This window comes from Acomys russatus, chromosome 4 (assembly GCF_903995435.1).
Source record: "Acomys russatus chromosome 4, mAcoRus1.1, whole genome shotgun sequence".
Lineage (NCBI taxonomy): Eukaryota > Metazoa > Chordata > Mammalia > Rodentia > Muridae > Acomys > Acomys russatus.
Genome location: NC_067140.1, coordinates 71,794,691 through 71,814,888, shown reverse-complemented (window position 1 = coordinate 71,814,888; position 20,198 = coordinate 71,794,691). Strand labels below are relative to the sequence as shown.

The 20,198-nt window shown below is 41.1% G+C and overlaps 1 protein-coding gene across 1 annotated transcript in view; it reads left to right on the top strand.

Annotated features, from left to right (window-relative positions):
• The window catches only part of Pak5 (p21 (RAC1) activated kinase 5), an 86,713-nt gene that overhangs the window by 52,551 nt on the left and 13,964 nt on the right, over nucleotides 1-20,198 (top strand). The window contains exons 2-5 of the mRNA XM_051144715.1: nucleotides 2,882-3,667; nucleotides 14,536-15,027; nucleotides 17,977-18,110; nucleotides 18,785-18,911. Of these exons, the coding sequence (XP_051000672.1) occupies nucleotides 2,882-3,667; nucleotides 14,536-15,027; nucleotides 17,977-18,110; nucleotides 18,785-18,911 (1,539 nt within the window). The remainder of the gene's footprint in view (nucleotides 1-2,881; nucleotides 3,668-14,535; nucleotides 15,028-17,976; nucleotides 18,111-18,784; nucleotides 18,912-20,198) is intronic.

Here is a 20,198-nt window from a genome sequence, read left to right as displayed (position 1 = left end):
AAGGCAGAACACTTTCCAGTACTGGTGCGCTTTACAATAAAAAGAAGATAGATTGTCAATGGGATGCAGACACCAACATGAAAGGAACTTTGGTGACCAAAGCCCCAACCATTTGGGTGACTAAACAAATGACACAGTATTGGATCAGAACTCAAAGGATTTAGTAAATTCCTGTGAGTCTCTCATGTTGATATAAATAAATGACTGAGTAAATAAATGAATAAATACAATATATAGGCTTTCTATGCAGAGCTCCAAGTACTTTGTACAGATATACCTTATGCAAAGAGGTAGGCCTTAACCCCTACTGCCACCGACCTCTCCACGGTGGGCTGCACTTGATATCTCGCTCCTGAAGGGAAGGAAAGAATTGTAGGTTAGAGATTAACCTAATCTGACAAATAAAGCTTCACCTAAGTGACCAAGGTAATGGTATCAGTAATAAGCCTTGTTGACGGTGTGCAACAGATATAGTGATGAAGTTGCTACTTTACAGCCTTCCTCTCCAAAACCTATTGCCCCTGTTTAGACATGATCAAACTAGCAGACTAATCTAACTGAAAGACATTCTGAAAATATTTGTTCATTTCCCCTTGAAACTGTCAAGGTCATCAGCAACAAGAAAAGTCTCAAACTGTCAAAGAGACTCAGAAGACATAATAAGTAAATATTTATCCCTCGTAGACGGGACTCCAGGTTGGAGAGATGGCTCAGCAGTTAAGAGCACTGGCTGCTTTCCCAGAGGACCTGAGTTCAATTCCCAACAACCACACGGCAGCTCACAAACATCTATAATGGAATCTGACTCACTTGTTCTGGTTCGCAGGAGAACAAAGCACTTATATACATAAAATAAATAAATAGATGGGACTCCAAAGCCCTAAAAGAAAGCTGATAAAATCCTAACAGGGTGACATTTCATTAACAGTAGTGCAAGGCATTAATACATGAAACACTGGGTAAGGAAGTATTTTTGAATGCTCTGATCCATCTCTAAAATATCCCTGTTAAACTGTTCTAAAATATTTTTTATTTAAAAGGTCATAAATAAAAAGAATTAACCTAAGACTGTTGACAGAAAACAACAAAAGCAAAACCCTTGTCCTTCAGATTAGTTTGAGGCACTAATCTGTATCCCTCAGGCTGCAGGACGACCTGGTCCTCTCCTCACTCTTTGAGCTTTCCCTTGGTGCTAACCATGATGATTTTGAACTCCTTGCTTCTTGCTCAAAAGTATTTTTCTCTTAAAATCTTGATAGCCACCCTTTGTTCTTTGTTCTTTTATCCTCCCCCACATATTTCGCTGCAAATCATGGAATGACAAGTCAAGGCACAGCTGACTGGCTTTGTAAGTGGCTTGCCGTTTCTCTCTGTTCCTCGTAGTCTGATGTTATTTAGGTTTATTAAAGGGAACAGCTTGTCACTGAGATCAACGCACAGTCACATCATTACCAAGCAAAATCTCAGATTCAAAGATGCTGACATACACGTGTGGCCACTGCAAAGAGTGTAGTGCAATACTGAACAATATCACAGTGCATTACAAATTAAAGCACATAATTAGTCTCCATGCTATTCCATAGTCATATTTTCAAAACTTGTCTTCTAGCATATAATGTCTTATAGCGTCAATGATGTCTTCAGTGGATGCATAAAGATTACATACCCATTTCTATCTGTGTTCATACTAATTAACAATGCTTTTAAATCATCTGAATAGATTTGAGTTTGGGGGGAAGGGTTTTATTTTGTTTTTTTATTTGTTTTGTTTTGTTTTCAAGACAGGATTTCTCTGGGTAGCCTTGGCTGTCCTGGATTCACTTTGTAGACCAGGCTAACCTTGAACTCACAGCAATATGCCTGCCTTTGCTTCCCTGGGTGCTGGGATTGAAGGCATGTGCCACTACCATGCCCAGCTCTGAATGGTCAATTTTAGAATAACAAATGTTTTTATAACAAAACATTATAAACTGCTAAAGTTTATAGCCATCAGCTCACTGTTAGAAGTTGAAGGTTTACACAAGCCCTCAGGTTGAAATCACTGATAGTAAGTAGTAAATGTATATACATATGTATGTATGTATGTATGTATGTATGTATGTATGTACATATATGCATACATACATATATGTTTGTGTGTGTGTTCAAACTGCCTTCTAATGTTAATAATTATGCCCTTAGATAGACAAGTGTTTCTGTCATCTGAGCTTTTTTTTTCTGTGAGTAAGAGTTAATACAGAGACTCCTACTGAGAAAATGCTGAGAATAAATGACTTGTTTTCTCAGCTCCAAATGGGCTACTTATATTACCTGCTCTAAGACCCAGGGAGCATCACAGAAAAGGGAGTGGAGAGATGGTAAGGGATGGAGGATGAGAAGGAGTCCAGTGAAATGATACCTTCAGAACTTGACATGGCAAATCCAATAATGAATACATAGCAGCTACAGCTATATGCACAAAACCTGAACAAAAAATAAGACAAAGGTGATGGGCTGGGTGTTAGGAAGAAAGGTCTATCCGAGTGGGAGGGGACAAGAGAGAGAAACAAGGTGAGTATATTCACAATTCATATATGTATAAAATTATAAAAGTTTAAATTAAAAGTAATTTTAAAAGAAGGTGTTTATTTTTTATCTGCAAAACAATAGGAAAATACTTCTCTCTAGTCTAATGCAAGATTTTGCAAGCCCAGATTGCTTTGATTAGTTGATGTACTTTTCCAGAGAAGCTGGGCAACAATTGTTTCATTACCATTTTAGCTAAACTGTTCCTCTCATGTTTTCTTCTGTGGTTTAAACTAGACGAAGTAGGGGTGACTATCCTCTGGCAATTATAAAACCAAAGATATTTCCTTAAACAACATTCCTCTATTATTCCTAGACAATCGTCAGAGGAAATAAATCCTGCAAGGAAAGCTCTATCAATGGCCTGCTAGAGGATTTTGACAACATCTCCGTAACTCGCTCCAACTCCCTAAGAAAGGAAAGCCCACCCACTCCAGATCAGGGAGCCGCCAGCCGTGTTCAAGGCCACTCAGAAGAAAATGGCTTCATCACCTTCTCACAGTATTCCAGTGAATCCGATACTACTGCGGACTATACAACTGAAAAGTATAGGGAAAGGAGTCTCTATGGAGACGACCTGGATCTGTATTATAAAGGCAGTCATGCAGCCAAGCAAAACGGCCATGTCATGAAGATGAAACATGGAGACGCGTACTATCCTGAGATGAAGCCTTTGAAAACGGACCTGGCCAGATTTCCTGTCGACTATCACACACATTTGGACTCACTGAGCAAACCAAGTGAATATGGTGACCTTAAGTGGGATTATCAGCGAGCGTCCAGTAGCTCCCCTCTGGATTACTCATTCCAACTCACGCCTTCTAGAACTGCAGGGACCAGCAGGTGCTCCAAGGAGAGTCTGGCATACAGTGAAAGTGATTGGGGTCCCAGCCTTGATGACTATGACAGGAGGCCAAAGTCATCGTACCTGCATCAAACAAGCCCTCAGCCAGCCATGCGACAGCGATCCAAGTCAGGCTCAGGGCTTCAGGAACCCATGATGCCATTTGGAGCAAGTGCATTTAAAACTCATCCTCAAGGACACTCGTACAACTCCTACACCTACCCTCGCTTGTCCGAGCCCACAATGTGCATTCCAAAGGTAAGGCCCATTGCTTCTTCTACACGAGTGACTGACCCTGCCAAGGAGACTCTAGATAGCCAGAGATGCAAAAGATTGCTGCTTTCCCACCGAGAATCATTAGGCAAATCCTACCTTATTTTTCTATGAATCCCATAGTCAAAGGCATTAAGACAAGGCCCATATGTCATTCTAATCAGAATTTGGCTTTTGGGACCTGCTACAAGAGTTCTGATTAAAACATGAGAAAATGCATATTTAATGGAACAATTTTCTGATTTACTGATGATAAATTCAGTCTGATCATATTTACTAAGTTCTTTGTTAAGGGGTAAACAATTGCAGATTATTATAGGCAATAGTGTAATAGTCCTCAATATATCAAAGTTCATGTAAAGATATGGATATATGTATAAACATATGTGAATAAAATATCCAGCTCAAGGGACAGTCTTTTTTTAGAAGAGTGTGCTCTCTTAATCATTCTTTTAAATCTTAATGACACTTTTATATGAATATTTTAAGTAAAAAAGATAACAGCTAATTCCTGAACTATTTAGGCATTTTTTTTCACAGTGCTAGGAATCCATTGTAGAGTGATAAGGGCATTAAGCAGGCACTCCAACTGTAAGCCAGCCCTTACTCCAAAGAATACCCTTTTAAATAAGGTTCATATAAAATTGCTTTGATAACTGACAGGTCTGCCACACCCCACACTTTGAAAAAGACTGTGATGCTTGGTTAACGGTACACCATTTCCTCAAGCATGTAAGCCATTTAAAAATAGCCCAGAGCGTACGGGTGGTTGATTTGTCCATGGTACCTTACATTTGACTGGTACTTAACCTGTATAACTGAGGCAGAAAGGAAGGATTTGAGTATGGCTTGTGGATCACCTTGAGCCTCAAGACAGTCTTGGTAGGACTCAACTACTAGCAAGAATATCGCCTACATTTGTACCAATGTTTTCTCCTCAGTAGCTTGTCTGATAACATACGCATCCCTGCAGAGCCTGCCTGCCTACCTGCAGCCAACTGCTTTGTCAACTTCAGTCAAATATTTCCTTTGCTTATCATGTAAGATGTTTAAGGCATTTAAGCAAAGAGGAATTGATGGAAGCTACACCTCAGAAGAAACAAACGACCTGTTATTTTAGTCCCCATGATAAGAACTGAGATGTGAATCCTGAGAAAGGGCATGAAAAAGACACCCCCAGTTAAAATGTAAATGGTCATGACACTTTTAATCACTCCATGTTAAAGGTATTTGGATGGCCATAGTTACAGTGCAACAAACACTTTTATTTCATTCTTTCCATGGCACTTGCTGGACATAGGTCTTACTAGCCAGTAGCCAAGTGCCAAACCCGTATAGCATCTACATATATATTCTGATACCTGAGAGAGCTAAGCTGACTCTAACCCAGGTCACTCTCTGTGAATGCCGAGGAGAAGGAGCCCCTTCACAGTTCTAGAACCAAATAAGCAAGTGGATGTGTTTGTTCTATTGCTGAGTAAGTCACGTGCTCAGAATTCATTGGAAAGAATATTCTGGGTATAGAGCAAACTCCTGTAAAATCTCAGAACTCAGCATGCTGTATCAGGAAGATCACAGAACAGCTCTCAAGGATCTAGAGACTATCTCAAAACAAAGGCCTAAGATGTGGCTGAGTAGTAGAGTTCAAGGAAACTCATGCACTACCAAAAAATGTATGTATGTGTGGAACATCTGAGCAAAGAGGAAGAAGCTGGTTTCAGTTATTGTCCCAGAGAAAATGCTATTGAAATACAGCACACTTTCAGCCCTGGGGTTATTTTTGAACCATTAATATGGTTAGCCCTTTTTTCACTTATAACTCTCAAATCATGAGATCGCAGGATTCTCTTGAAAAATGACATGTTGACCTGGTATCTCTGGACCCACTTTTTCATGTAGGATTCAAAATTAAATGGCCCCGAGACAAACCATGCCCCCACTAGAAAGGACACAGGCTCTACAGTTTAGTTCCGGTCCTGTCTAGTTCACTACACTCATCTTTAAAGGCCTTAGGGATTTAGCACCACCAGGAGCAAGCCTTGCCTACTCATTCCCCAGGAAAGAATACTGAGGTTTAGAGTCACATGCCACACAAGGTCTCCTTTGAAGCCTGGCACCTCTCCCAGTTTAGTTCTTTCCCATAATGTGGGCCTGTGTTATTCCAAGGGTTCATCTGAATTTGCAACTCAAATCTATGATAAGTTTCAGAACCCTCTAGAAATGTAAGATAAGAAAAGGAGGCGGAAGGAGGCAAGCTAAAAATGGGTTATTTGCTTCATTCCTTGCAGGTCTCCAAATAAAATAAAATAAAATAAAATAAGACCTCCTGCCCTAAACTCCAGCTTTACTATAGCCAAAATAGTGATTGGACAGTTGTGGCTCAGGAAAAACATGAGCTCATTTACACATAAGACTGTCTGCATTTTTAAGCCAGGGTTCCAAAGGAGCAAGCTACTGCTCCTATCCCCCCACTCCCCCCCTCCCACCCCGCCTCCAAACCCAGGAGAACTGATGTGCGGTTTTGTGGGAGGGCAGGAGGTGGGAGGCATGTTGGTAATTAAAATGCTCACTTGATTAAAAATATAACATCTCTCTAAAAACAGTTAGGTGCCTCTGTCTTTAGAGTTGTACTCTGAAAACTCAACCAATTGCATTTGGATTTCCAGCTGGGGCAAGACATAGTGATCACGACTCAAGATAATTTGACTTTGCCTCATGACAGTTTCTAGAGGAGGGCGGGTGATGATCGCATAGGAGAAAGAAAGGGAAAAAAAGCACAAACCCCCTGTAGCAAGAATGAGGAAAGGGGTGTGTGTGTGTATGTGTGTGTGTGTGTGTGTGTGTGTGTGTGTGTGTGTGTGTGTGTGTGTGTGACACCAGTTTGATCTTTTGTCCTATATTTTTTAAATTTTAGTTCTACCTCACAGTGAAGAAAGATGTGGAATAATAACAACACAAAAACCCCACTTCACTTTTCTTATTAGCATGACAAGAGTAAAAATTGTAATAAAATCCATTAATACTAATATTTAGTCTCTACTTTGCAATCTTGTTACATGAGCAGATGACACCTTAAGGTGAAAAAGAAAAGTCAAACAAATTCTAGCACCACTCTCATCACGGAACTACAGAAGCCAGCAAGGAGAGAGGAAGCATGCCTCCCACTCTTTCCAGAAGACTCTGCTACCATGAGCAACCTGGCGGGAGCCTGTCATCTTGTGCTCTCTTGGGACCAGGCAGTTAGCTCATATCTCTTGGTGCCACCTTGGGCAAAGCCAATGAAAAGTTTCTGACACAGTGACAATTCAGTGTTTCTCCAGGCACGTGCTGTGTACCAGATATACATGTGGCTTAGTTAAGACTCACAGCAAAATTTCTTGCCCCCGCTGTAAGATAAGGAATAAGATCTGGGAGTCACATTAGCAGCCTGTACCGTTCAGCTCATGTACCAACTGGAGTCCAGATCTTCAGTTTTAACCCCTGGGATGCATCCCCATAACACAGAGACAGCTTGTAAGGATACTAACCCTTCCATTGTGAAGTATCTCTATCGTTAATGTAGTGAGATTGCATCAGAAATTATTTCAATATTTCAATATTATCTCATCATCTTTCATTCAGAGGTGGGTTTCTCAACCTTGATTCTAATGATGTTTTGGGCATGTAATTCTTTTGTAGTGAGGGGTTATTCTGGCATTTCTGGGTAGGTAACAGTACCCATGAGCTCTTCCCTATTAGATGGCAAGGCTTCCCGTCTTCACTCACAGTAATCAAATATATGCAATAACAAAATATATCACCATTCACCATGGACAAGGCCATACAAAATCAGATAGCTGCAGAGGAGCCTTCTACAGCTACCTTTTATCAAGCACTTTTGAGCAGTTGGAGGCTTGGTTTGGGGAGATAAACTGTTCCCATTTGAGCATAACACTGCCATTTATTAACTAAGTGACTGGTGAGTGGTGCCTCCTTTTTAACAGTAGAAGGGAGATAAAGACAGTCCCAGCCTCATATCAGCTGAGAGTTAAACAAGTTCATGTCAGAGCAGCCTTCTTTGAAATGTCTGTCCCTAGGTTGACATTCAGAGAGTGACTATATTACAAGGGTCACTGTGTTCCAGCCACAGTGTGAGAAATCTTTTGCAGACACTGTACATTTAGGCCTTACAAGTCCAGAAGAATCCAGAACCTTCTCTTTGACAGTTGAGGAAGCTGAAACTCCAGAAAGCTGTCTTTATGGGCTTCCCCAAGTGTATGAATACAGTTCTGAGCTGGGGTTCAAAACTACATCTCTGTGACTCTAAGATCTATGCTTCCAGAACATTTGTATCAGTTCTAGAGGAAGGCTGAGGAGCAAAAAAGTGGGTGTAAGGCTTTTCAGTCAGGAGACACACTGCTGGATGCCATCGCCTTGCTTCTGAACTTTGTGTGTACAAGGAAGCTCCGTTCATAGTATGCTCCAGATATGACTTCTACTCATCTAGAAATATGAATTATGGGTAAATACTGAAACTGCAAGCTGCAAAGATAGCCTTAGGTGAGAAGACCCAAAAGACTCTTCTTTTTTTTTTTTATTTATGAATTCACTTTACCTTGGATGATAGCCTTGTTTGAATTTATTAAAGATAGCCAGAGTTTTGCTATCTAATACAGAGACATTCAAGACCTAGATTTTTTCGAATCTTTACAAGCTGTCCAAGCTTGTCTGTGCTTGAGTCTGCTCACCACAGACTTAGTCCTCTTAGTGCTTCCACAGAACTACTTCACAGACCCTCAGAGACGTACTCTCTGCCTTGTGCAGGGTCAGTAACAACCTATCTGAATGTCTGCAATGTGCACTTGCCATATACTCAGTAAGTCAGGGAAGACTCGGCCCTTCGGGCTCCTTGTTATGAAGTGTATATTACTACAGGCCTAACTGAGATCCCAACTCAATGGTTTGCCAAAATTCCAGGGCTAATTGTGCACTGCACTCCAGTTTCCTACTGCATACAGTGCAGCAGCTGTATCTAAGCACCCAATCCCCCAGCCTTGGCACCCTAAGGAGATGCCTTAAGAATTTTTAGTGTCACAAGGGCACTTACTCATTGGCAACACTTGCCTCTTTTACCAAAGTTGAACATCAGCTCACAGCATGTGCTATATACCCCAGTCATTTGGCCAGAATGAATAATACATCCACTATGAAGCTGATTGCTCCGCTTTGTTAATGAAAGTAAGTACCAGGAAAGAAACATCAATAAAAATCAAAGTTTTGCCTTTGGCAGAAGCGACAGTAACTCCTTTATTAGGGTTCAACAGGGGTTCCTTAATGCCCTGCAAGGAGACAGACTGTAGCTCAGAGGACAGCAACTAGCTGCCCAGAAAACCAAGAATGAACCCTGAGCCTATCCACCTCAGGCAGGGCTGCACAGCTTGATTGAGAGCAAGGAAGAATTAACCTCCCCATCACTGGTGTTTCCTGCTCATAAAAGGGGAGAAACCGACCTTTGCAGAGAACAACAGGGGGGCACCAGGATGAATGAGCTAGCTGCCTTTTCCTAATTACCGGTCCCTAAAATGTCTCTGAAGAGGGGGAAAAACCACTAGCGATTCTCCTAGGCTCTCTTACAAATGCTTTTTCCTTTCCAAAGCCAAGTCTGCTAACATTTTCCTGTCAGTCAAGTCAGGAAAATTTAAGATGTACTTTCCATGCTCAGACAATAGATGGCTGTGATTTGCTTTTGTCCCTGATTTATGTAAAGCAAGCAACACCCAGTCTGCCTTTTTCTTTTTTCTTTCTTTCTTTTTTTTTTTTTTTTTTTTTTTTTTTTGAGCTGAGCAAACTCTTTGTTTCATTGTGTTCCAAAAAGGTGTATTGGAACATCACAACTAAGTCCTGGAAGCAGCCGGCTCCCTTCCCTGTAATCTCCATCTTTCAGCCCTTCAGCAAGCATTCCTCAGTTCCCAGTCTGTGGGACAGATGTGCAACACAGCCATCTCTCACACCACTGTCCAGCACCATCCAGCCACAGCCTCCCTTCGATGCAGAAGCTCCTGGTGACAAAGAGATGCTGCCGCATGATATTTTTTCCTTCTGTTCTTTCTCCCACACCCCCCCCCCTTTTTTTTTTTTAGCCTTGGCATAAAATGGTCAAATGATGTTCTACTGCAGAATTCAATTTCACAGTTCAGTTGGGTCCTTGATTACACTGCCAAATACAGATTAATGTGCATTTAACTAACATGGATCAGGGGAATTCTGGCTGACAGCCAGCTGTAATCGGGGCAATTGATAGCGATGAGGAGTTTTATGCCCTGTCCACCGCAGTGCACCACTGCTGAAATTGATTGATTAAATGAATTCATTGCTATAATTACGTATAATGTTGATACATCACAGGCCTGTACCTAGCCCTATCCTTGGAGACAGTGCACTTATTGTAGAAGGGCATTCTGGCTGAACTGTTAACTGGGAATTATTTATTCCCACGTAATAAGCCTCCCCATCTCTTTCAGCTTTTGAATAGAGATGTGAAAAGGCACATTTTTTTTAAAGAATTAACTTTTAGGGTATACTATAAAGTCCCAGGAAACTGAAAACCAAGTGTATGTTATTAGTCACCCGAAAAGGAAGGAAAGCACGACTCTTCATCTGCCTGTATTTTTAAAGGTTCCTGCAGAGAGAATTTCCTCTTCAAATATAGCCGCTGTACAGTGATCACGAGTGGTCTCGGTGCAGCTGACTGGTTTGGTAGCCCTGGGTGATAATTTGCAAAACAATCGATCTAGCTGTCTTTTATTACATCGTGCCATATGGGAATCTCCTTTAGAGCCGGTGGAAGAGAAGTCATTCCTGTAGAGTTACTGGTACACCGTGCACACGAGTGCATTCCCTGGTGGCATGGGGAAAGTCTCTGTGGCGTTTCTATTGTTCGCTCTCCTACATTACAGCTTCCTGCTCCCTCCCGTTCAGCCCTCACACTGAGCGTCTGTGGGCAAATGGCATCCACTCATCCTTTGGTTTTAGAACATGGGTTCTCAGAGACTTAGTAATTACCATCCCTTTTGATGCCCTACCTCAACAGCCCTGTGGTTTTGCTAAATAATTATCTTCTACATCCCTTCCCAAACATTCAAGGCCAGCTTGCTCATACATGCTCCAGAGCCTCTCCTTTTCTTCTGGAATGTGTCCGCAATTACATGAAGGAAAGGTTTCCCAGCTCAAGCTTGACTTTTCTGCATGAACACAGGCATGGAAAAACGAACCTAGACAGACTCATTTGTGTTTCACCACTCCCAAATATAGACACCACCATGAGCGAGACCAGCTAGAGGAATGACAACAAACATCAAGAGTGTGTGAGAGTGGGAGACAGTCACCCTACGGAAAAGCAGCCATGCTTCCCTTTGTAAAAGAACATGCTGGGGCATCGCTGTCACTGAATGCAAAGTTCGTTTTGACCAAAGCAAAACTGAAAATAATGAATTCTGTACATAGAATGATCACCTCATTTTTCGGAGACAACCACTTTTTTGTATATTTAGAAGGTATCTAAGCCAACACTGTTAAAAACAAAAATACAACATTCATCTTTCTTTTTTTCAAGTTTTTTAAAATTTTTATTAATTTATTTATATTACATCTCAATGGTTATCCCATCCCTTGTATCCTCCCATTCCTCCCTCCCTCCCATTTTCCCCTACTCCCCTCTATGATTGTGACTGAGGGGGACTTCCTCCCCCTGTATATGCTCATAGGGTATCAAGTCTCTTCTTGGTAGCCTGCTATCCTTCCTCTGAGTGCCACCAGGTCATCTTTCCTTCATCCCATTCCCATCGGCCTATCATTCAGTATTTTCTGGCACAGTTCTTATATTTTGTTCCAGACTATTCAGATATGCAAGGTTCCAGATAAACATGAAGGCATCCCTTATCTTGGCCACTCTCAGCTCACATACTGCCCTCCTTTGTCTACACCCCATGCCCCATCATTAAAGCCTGTTTCTGTGAACTTACATAGACCCAAGTGACAAGTGACTCAAAGAAGATTAGCACTGTCCTTCTACTGTCTTAGTAGCTTTAAGCCTTTTGTCCAACCTACTTCAGCCTACTGCACCTCAGTCCTCTTATAAGATAGAACAGTTATAGGCCTTACTGTTTACAGTGAGGATGAAATGCCATGGGGTACATGGAGTACTCAGAATAGCCCTTGGTACATGGCAAGCACTCACTAAATGCTATCATTGGTGTTATTTTTTTTTCCTACAAGAAATGACTTTTAATAGAGTAGTCCCTTAGGGAGGGAGCCCAACTCTGGCCTCAGAAAAATGTCAGAGAATTTTAATCACAAGGAAAAGTCCCAGCTTTGATTACACAGATCAGGTAGGTGATGACTAAAGGTGGTAAAGTCACAGCAGGCAAGAAATAAAATCTACGTGTCCTTTTTCTAAGGGTTCAGGACATCTAGAAATCTCCTTCCATGAACACAGGACCTTAGCAGATCTTCTTTGGAGTGCAGGGCCCTTAGAAAGCCTGATTGTCTGCCAGCATCCCCTTGAATGATGAATAAGGGCCACAAGGTGAGACCATATTTCACGTGCCTGAAGCAGACAATTAATTTTTCTGAATCACGTTGTTTGGTTCTAAACTTGTCTCTTGTAGTTGTGATTGTTCCACGTAGCATTTTTACAAGCCTGTCCCTCTTACCAGCAGCTACGAAAGACAATTGCATCTTATTTCCTAAAATGCCTAATTTCAAAGATGTTTAACTTTGAAACAATTCTGTCTTGTCTGCAAGAGGAAATTGTCTCCTTCATGAAGACATTTGTCTTCTTTTTTTGTACCACAAGCTACTTGCTCGGAGTTGACCCTAATCATACTGCTGATGGGTGATAGTGGAGAAGAGGCCCCTGATGTAGTGGGAAGTGGTGTCTGTGACTCCTACAGGCCACCATCATCTATACAAGCTCATGGGAGATGAATACAATTTTGTCTTAACTATGAGAGAGAAAATCTCCATGAGGACTCTGGAAAGTGGTAACATGTGAGGCAGGGTCTTAGAGTTACAACCAGCCTGCTTTCTAATAGAGGCTAACTTACAACACATGTTCAAAATATTATAATTAAGAATTCTATGTCTTAGCCGGGCGTGGTGGCGCACGCCTTTAATCCCAGCACTCAGGAGGCAGAGGCAGGCTGATCGCTGTGTGTTCAAGGCTGGCCTGGTATACAAAGTGAGTCCAGGATGGCCAAGGCTACACAGAGAAACCCTGTCTCAAAAAAAACAAAAAAAAATGAAAATAAAAATTAAAAAAAAAAGAATTCATGTCTTATCATTTTAAGAACTTAATGTACAGAAACCTATGTGACTCTGGCATGTTGTACATATGTAAATGATAGCTAGTTTTGTTGTTCTTGAGGTTATTTTATTGTATATTGCGATTATTACACTCAACACTTTACAGAACTATAATAGTACATAAAGTTTTCTGGCCCATCATGTTTCAGATCCTTTTATAGCCACACAATCTTTTGGCGTACCCTACAATCTAAGGAGTGAGATGTTAATATTTTTACCATTATTTCATTTTACAAATGAGGAAACTGGGGCTCAGAGGTACTGAGGATTTCAAGTAAAGCCATCAGGGTCAGGCTATACCCAGCTATTTTCATCTGGATGTGAGGCAGGATTCTGGTGTAGGGGATACCTGTTCCCTATTCGAAGGCCCTCAGAGTGGTGCTGCTGTTCCTAGACCTAAACATTACTTCCTAGACGTAAAACACAAACATTTACTATCTCGCTGTTTCCGAATGTCAGCAGAAGGGGAGCCTTAGGTGGTTTGTTCTGTCTTGGCATCTCTCATAAGGTCACAGTCACCAAATTAGGCTGGGATACCGTCATCTGTGACCTGGACGTGGGCTGCAGGGAGCACTTTCATGATAGCTCATGGGCATCAGCTTCTAGCTCAGTCATGGTTAGAAGCCTAACTTCCTGATGCATGGCCTTCTCTGATGGATTCCTAAGTGCTCACATGACAGAGCAGTTGAAGAAGGGCCAAGCAAATTATTTCAGTCAGGGAAAATGTACCACAACCATGGGGCCATTAAAGTGGACAGCGATTTGCTGGCTTCCTTGGCCTCTGTTGTCCTGCTTACCCTCTGCCTTATCCACTGCCAAGTTCCCTCAACCTTACTCCTCTAATTCAAAGTGGAATGGGTTTTACAGGGATCTCATTGAAGGCTGGCCAACACCAAATATTTTTTTTCTCAGGAATACCTGGGATTCTTCTTTACTCTCTCTCTCTCAATTATACTTGAACTTACTCTGCGCAAATGTCACAATTTTAATTAATACTCCACACTGAAGCCAAGTCTCCTTAGCACCAGGAGCCATATTTTACCTTTTATAGGTACAGGTGTTGTGTTATGTGTAAGTATATATGTTTGAAAGCATGGAGAAAGTCTCCTTCCTACCCCTGACATTTCTCCCCAGTTCTGGCTGAGGACCAATGTCCTTCATCATGGGGGAATCTTCCCTTCTTAATTAGGGCATAAACAAAGAGTGTGGCCTGTATAAGGATCATAAGAGTTAAAGAACCCCTTGGTTGTAGATAGCAGTAGGGAGAACGGGTTTGTGGGGTAGAGGCTCTTTTTCATGGGTATAGCTGGTATTACTGTTGCTAGGTAAATCTTGCCAGCTCTTCTTCTTCTTCTTCTTCTTCTTCTTCTTCTTCTTCTTCTTCTTCTTCTTCTTCTTCTTCTTCTTCTTCTTCTTCTTCTTCTTCTTCTTCTTCTTCTTCTCTTCCTTCTGCCAGCCATGAGCTTCAGCTTCAGAGCCAGTGATTACTACCCATCTACCTCTCTTTCCAGGTGGATTATGATCGAGCACAAATGGTCTTCAGTCCTCCGCTGTCAGGGTCTGACACCTACCCCAGAGGCCCCACCAAACTACCTCAAAGTCAGAGCAAAGCAGGCTACTCTTCAAGCAGCCAGCAGTACCCTTCTGGGTACCACAAAGCAACCCTGTACCACCACCCTTCCCTGCAAACCAGTTCTCAGTACATCTCCACCGCTTCTTATTTGAGCTCTCTCAGTATCTCCTCGAGCAGCTACCCTCCACCTAGCTGGGGCTCCTCCTCAGACCAGCAGCCTTCTAGGGTATCCCATGAACAGTTCAGAGCTGCTCTACAACTGGTGGTCAGCCCAGGAGACCCCAGGGAATATTTGGGTAACTTTATTAAAATCGGAGAAGGGTCTACAGGCATCGTGTGCATTGCAACTGAGAAGCACACAGGCAAGCAAGTGGCAGTGAAGAAAATGGACCTCCGAAAACAACAGAGACGGGAACTCCTTTTTAATGAGGTAAATGCTGGTGGTTTTTTTGTTTTTGTTTTTTTTGGGTTTTTTTTAGATTGTCTCTTTTTTCACGTTGATGTAACATTTACTTCCTATTTCAAAAGCAGGGTATGCAGGGCCTAGGAAGAATATTCCATTAGTAAAGTGCCTGCTGTGCAAGCATAGCACCTACCGTCTATTCCCAGAACTCAAGTAAAAAACAACAACAACCTGGCAAGGTCACATGTGCTCATAATCCAGCCCTTGGAGATCTCCAATTTTGTACTTGCTCCAAACTAGTGATTTCTGATGAGACAGACTAACCTATTGGTAAAGCCCTGGCTAAGGAGAACCCCTGCTGAAAAAAAAATCCAATGAAACTCAAAGTCGTCCGTTATTCTCCATTTACTTGCTCATACCGATGTACACAGCACTACACACACACACACACACACACACACACACACACACACACACACACACACGGGGAATACAAAAATATTGTGTTTTCACACACAGAATGACACTGAAAATAGAAAGGCAAAACCAACATTCCCCTGTGATTCTTCCTCTAGTCTTGCTCTATGTTTGCATAGCTATTGCTTTTAGAAAGTACTGCATGTGTGTCCACAACTGTGCTAAGCACCAGCCTGGTTGAGCAACAGCCCTTTGAGGTAGAAAGGTGTTACCATTTGAGCAACGAAGCTACTCAGACTGGTATAACCAGCCCTCGGTCATATGGCTGGTGGACTGTGAGGCCAGGGTTTGAGGCCTGTCCAGTAGATGTCAGAACTCATCCTATGCTGTCTGTCTCTGAGGGTGCACATGCACTGCTCAGTTTACATTACATATGTGTGTATATACATGTATATATATATATACATTACATATGCATGATACGTCATTTCTAGATTGCTGATAATATTTAACATAATGTAAATGCTGTGCAAATGTTGATTATATTCCATCATTTATAGACACATAAGAGCACAAAATCTGTAAAGAACTATTTCCATACATGTTCGTTTGATTAAAGGGATACACAACTCATGAATACACAAGACCTCCAACCATATACATATATTTAGAGCCATAACCCCACAACCAAGCAGTGGTAGCCTATGTTAATATTTTAGTATTTTTCTTATAGTTTGCTATTTTACTTATATTTTATTGGGATAATACTATACATGTAGTCTGATAGCTTTCTATTTTAGTTTAATATTCAATGTAGGATTTAATTTCATGCTAATAAAAATATTTAAAGTACATTGTTGTGTTTTAATGTATCAAGCATATCACTTTAATGGCCTCAAATTCTTCCACTCTCTCCCTCCCCCCCCCCCTCCCTCCCTCCCTCCCTCCCTCCCTCCCTCCCTCCCTCTCTCTCTCTCTCTCTCTCTCTCTCTCTCTATATATATATATATATATATATATATATATATATATATATAAGCAGTCTCTGATGTATATTGTTGTCAGTAAGTGCTATTTAGCTTCATGTTTTATAATCTTATTAGACTCATAAAGTGGGATGAACAAGTCAAATGACACATAAATATATCTATTTTTAGAGAATTGACATATAATGTTTTTAGAAAGTGCCAATTTGAGCCTTTACATAAAAATCCCCTGTCACATTTACTGTCAGTATTAAATATTAAATTATCTCTGCTAATATGCTATACATAGAAATATCTTACTATTTTAATTATAATTATATTGTTAGTTGACTGATTTTATTTTTATATATTCACAGTCCATTTTAACTCTTCTTTGAATCATATGTCCATTGTTTCCTTTTCCATCAGAGTTATGGCATTTGTCTTAATGATAATGATAATTAATGCATCATTTTTGCATTATACATATAATTTTTTATATTTATCACATATGTATAAATTAGGAGCTCTAAAATAGATAAGACTAGAGTACCTGTATCAAAAAAAAAAAACCCAGTGTTTTTGGAGTATTGCCCCTTTAATAATTTTTATCAGCAATATGGGGAATAGATGATTTGATAGAGATGTCAGTCTACATCTCCAGATCAGGCTATGGATGCTTGAGATCGTTGAAGTTCTGTTGGGACCATTCTGATTACTCTTATGAGTATGCAAACATGAGTTGATCCAGAAGCACTGTGCAGTGCTCCAAGCTACATTCAAAACCTCATCAATGGAGGCTCCATGAAAGCCCAGTGGCCTCCATCTATAGTTCCCAAAAGATGCTCATCTCTTCCCTAAGCCCTGGAAGCCACCCAGCGCTCCAGCTGAGTGGGCTTGAACATCTTCCTTGTATCCCATTTCTGGTTCTTAAACATTTTTTTCTAAATCTCAGTATTAGAACAGATAGGCATAATTTATTATTTAACTCAAGCTCTGGAAATCAACTAGAAGTAGCAACAAGGCAATAATACTCTTTCCAACAAGTAGACTCAAATTGGCCTTTTAAAAGCCTACAGCATGTATCAATTTACCATCTAAATATGTTCTTTGTATTCAGACCAGTTCTCCTTCAGAACTGTCTTATAGCTCCTCTAACTGTTTACTTGTGGACTTTAGTTACACCCATTCAGCTTACTGTTGACCCACAGTAAAGTATGAATAGTGATCTATACAAGCTCCTCAGATATGTCTGATTGTATTTTCCAAAAACCCAAATTAAACTCCCTTTTGGGCAAATTTTTCTGTATATCTTAATTTATTCCCATCCCTCTGCACTCTCCTATCTTTTCTCTGCCTCCCATAGCCTTCTTATCTTTCCAAGGTCTGCTTGGCCTGTCATTGTTTTTTAACAATCATACTCACTGGAATCTTTTAACTATCACTAACTGTTGTTGATGCCTTCAATCTACTGTAGATCCCTAAAGAAGTTTCCCTGCACTCACCTATCACTCAAAATATTGATGTGGCCACAAGAGAAAACAGCCAGATTTCACCATCCTAAAGTAAATATGTATCTTTCTCACTCATCCAGGTTGTGATAATGCGTGATTACCACCATGACAACGTAGTTGACATGTATAACAGCTACCTTGTTGGAGATGAGCTCTGGGTGGTCATGGAGTTTCTAGAAGGTGGTGCCTTGACAGACATTGTCACTCACACCAGGTAAGGCAGATGACTCAAAGTACAACTCAACCACTACATCTATGATTTCTTCATTAATTATTAACACTGTACGCTCAGGAACTACAACCCTCAGAGTGCTCATGACTAAATCATGTATGCATAGGTCATCCATTAAATTAACACCCATCCTACACCCTGAAGGTTGATTCAACCTCAGAAGCCTACTGAGAATGAAGTTTTAGTAGCAAACAACAGAACTTCTCATCACTTACATAGAGTTGAGTTTTATCCTCCTGAGTTGCGATGCCGTGTCCACACAGGACTGTCTGAGGACAAAATGCCCAGGTAGAGGATTGGAATTTTATGTCATTGTGATGATGTTCTTTGGAAACAAATCTCTCCATTCAACTTGAATACAACTTCAGTGCCTACAGTACAAGAGTTCTGGGACATGAATTTGCACTAATTGCACAAACGCTAACAAATGTGATCACTTTCATATGTCTTGTATTCTGTCCCTGGAATGCTCAATGCCAGGATTTATTCTTGGATAAACTTGTCCCAGCAACTTCAGTTTGTTTATTTGGTGATTTTTCTAGACAACGGCTAGAGTCATACACTAATTCTCCAGAACCCAAAAATGTGGCATCTCTTAACCATCAGAAAGCTGTGCCTAAGCCTGTCTTGATTTTTAAATATTATTTCCTTTCTAGAATGAATGAAGAGCAGATAGCTACTGTCTGCCTGTCAGTTCTAAAAGCTCTCTCCTACCTTCATAACCAAGGAGTGATTCACAGGGACATCAAGAGTGACTCTATCCTCCTGACAAGTGATGGCCGGGTAAGGTTTTTATGTTGGGTCCCCTCTGGCTTAGTTTGTCAGCTTGCCTCTCATAGGCATTATTCTCTTAAGAACACTTTCTCACAATTCTAATCTTTGTTAGTCACACATCGCCCACTCCACTTCCAAGAACTTGCAAAGAGGAAATTGCCTTTCCTCTGTGTCATCCTTTACTCAGAATTACCAGTGACCTGAAATTGATGGATAATTTGTGTCCTCTACAACGAGAGTAGGAAGTAACAGAGACTATGGGGATTTCTTTTATCTTTCTACTGCATTTTTTTGTTGTTCTTAGATGAGAGGACCTGACTTTTCTTCAGCTCTCTCTCCCCTCTTCCTTTGAATATGCCTACCTTCAAGATCTCCATGTGCCTGTGAGAAACAGATGACCAAGTCCTCTTAACCAGTTGGAGAAGCCATTATTAAAGGGATAGTTGTTAACCAGTGTGTGAGCAGACATAGGAAAATCATACAAAACAAGCCACAAAGATGATGCAGTGTTTGAAATAGACCACCCTGTTATTAACCCATGCTGAAGAAGTTGCTAGGTTCAGAGCTGCCAGGCAGGAGTTCTGGTCTTTGGTAGAATTCAGAATGTCATGAATTTGCAAGATGAGACTTGACAATAAATGTCCTTCCTCTCTATGCTCCTTGTTTCCAGCTTCCCAGAAGTCATCTGTGTAGTCAATGCCCACTAGTCTCAGAAGGCTCAGAGAAAGCATGAAAGGAAGAAAGAAAGGAAAAAAAAAGAGAGAAAACATTTATCAAACTATGTTTCCATGCCCAGAATTCTACACTTTTCATCAACATAATCTACACAAGAAATTCTGCAGAGGCTCAGAAGTCAATATAATATAGGCTATGTGACCGCAGTGATAGGTGATCACAGGGCTATGTGACCGCAGTGATAGGTAACCTCAGGGCTATGTGCCTGCAGGGATATGTGACTGCAGCAATATGTGACCACAGGGATAGGTGACTGCAGGGACATGTGACCACAGCGATATGCAACCACAGGAATATGTGACTGCAGGGATGCAGCAATGGCGTTCCAAGGATGTTTTAGTGAGAAGGGCCTTGACACATAGACTGTCACTATGTAGACTCTCCTCACTCCTCTGAAATTCTCCCCAGAGGAAATGATCTTGGGATTAAGGGAACAGGCCTCTCTTCAGGGGTATCTGACTTTTAGAATCCAGCAACCTCAGAGAGATGGAAAATGTCTGTGTCATGTCCGAATTTGCTTAAGAACTACAAGAGACAAGCTGGAAGAAAGTGACCACTCCT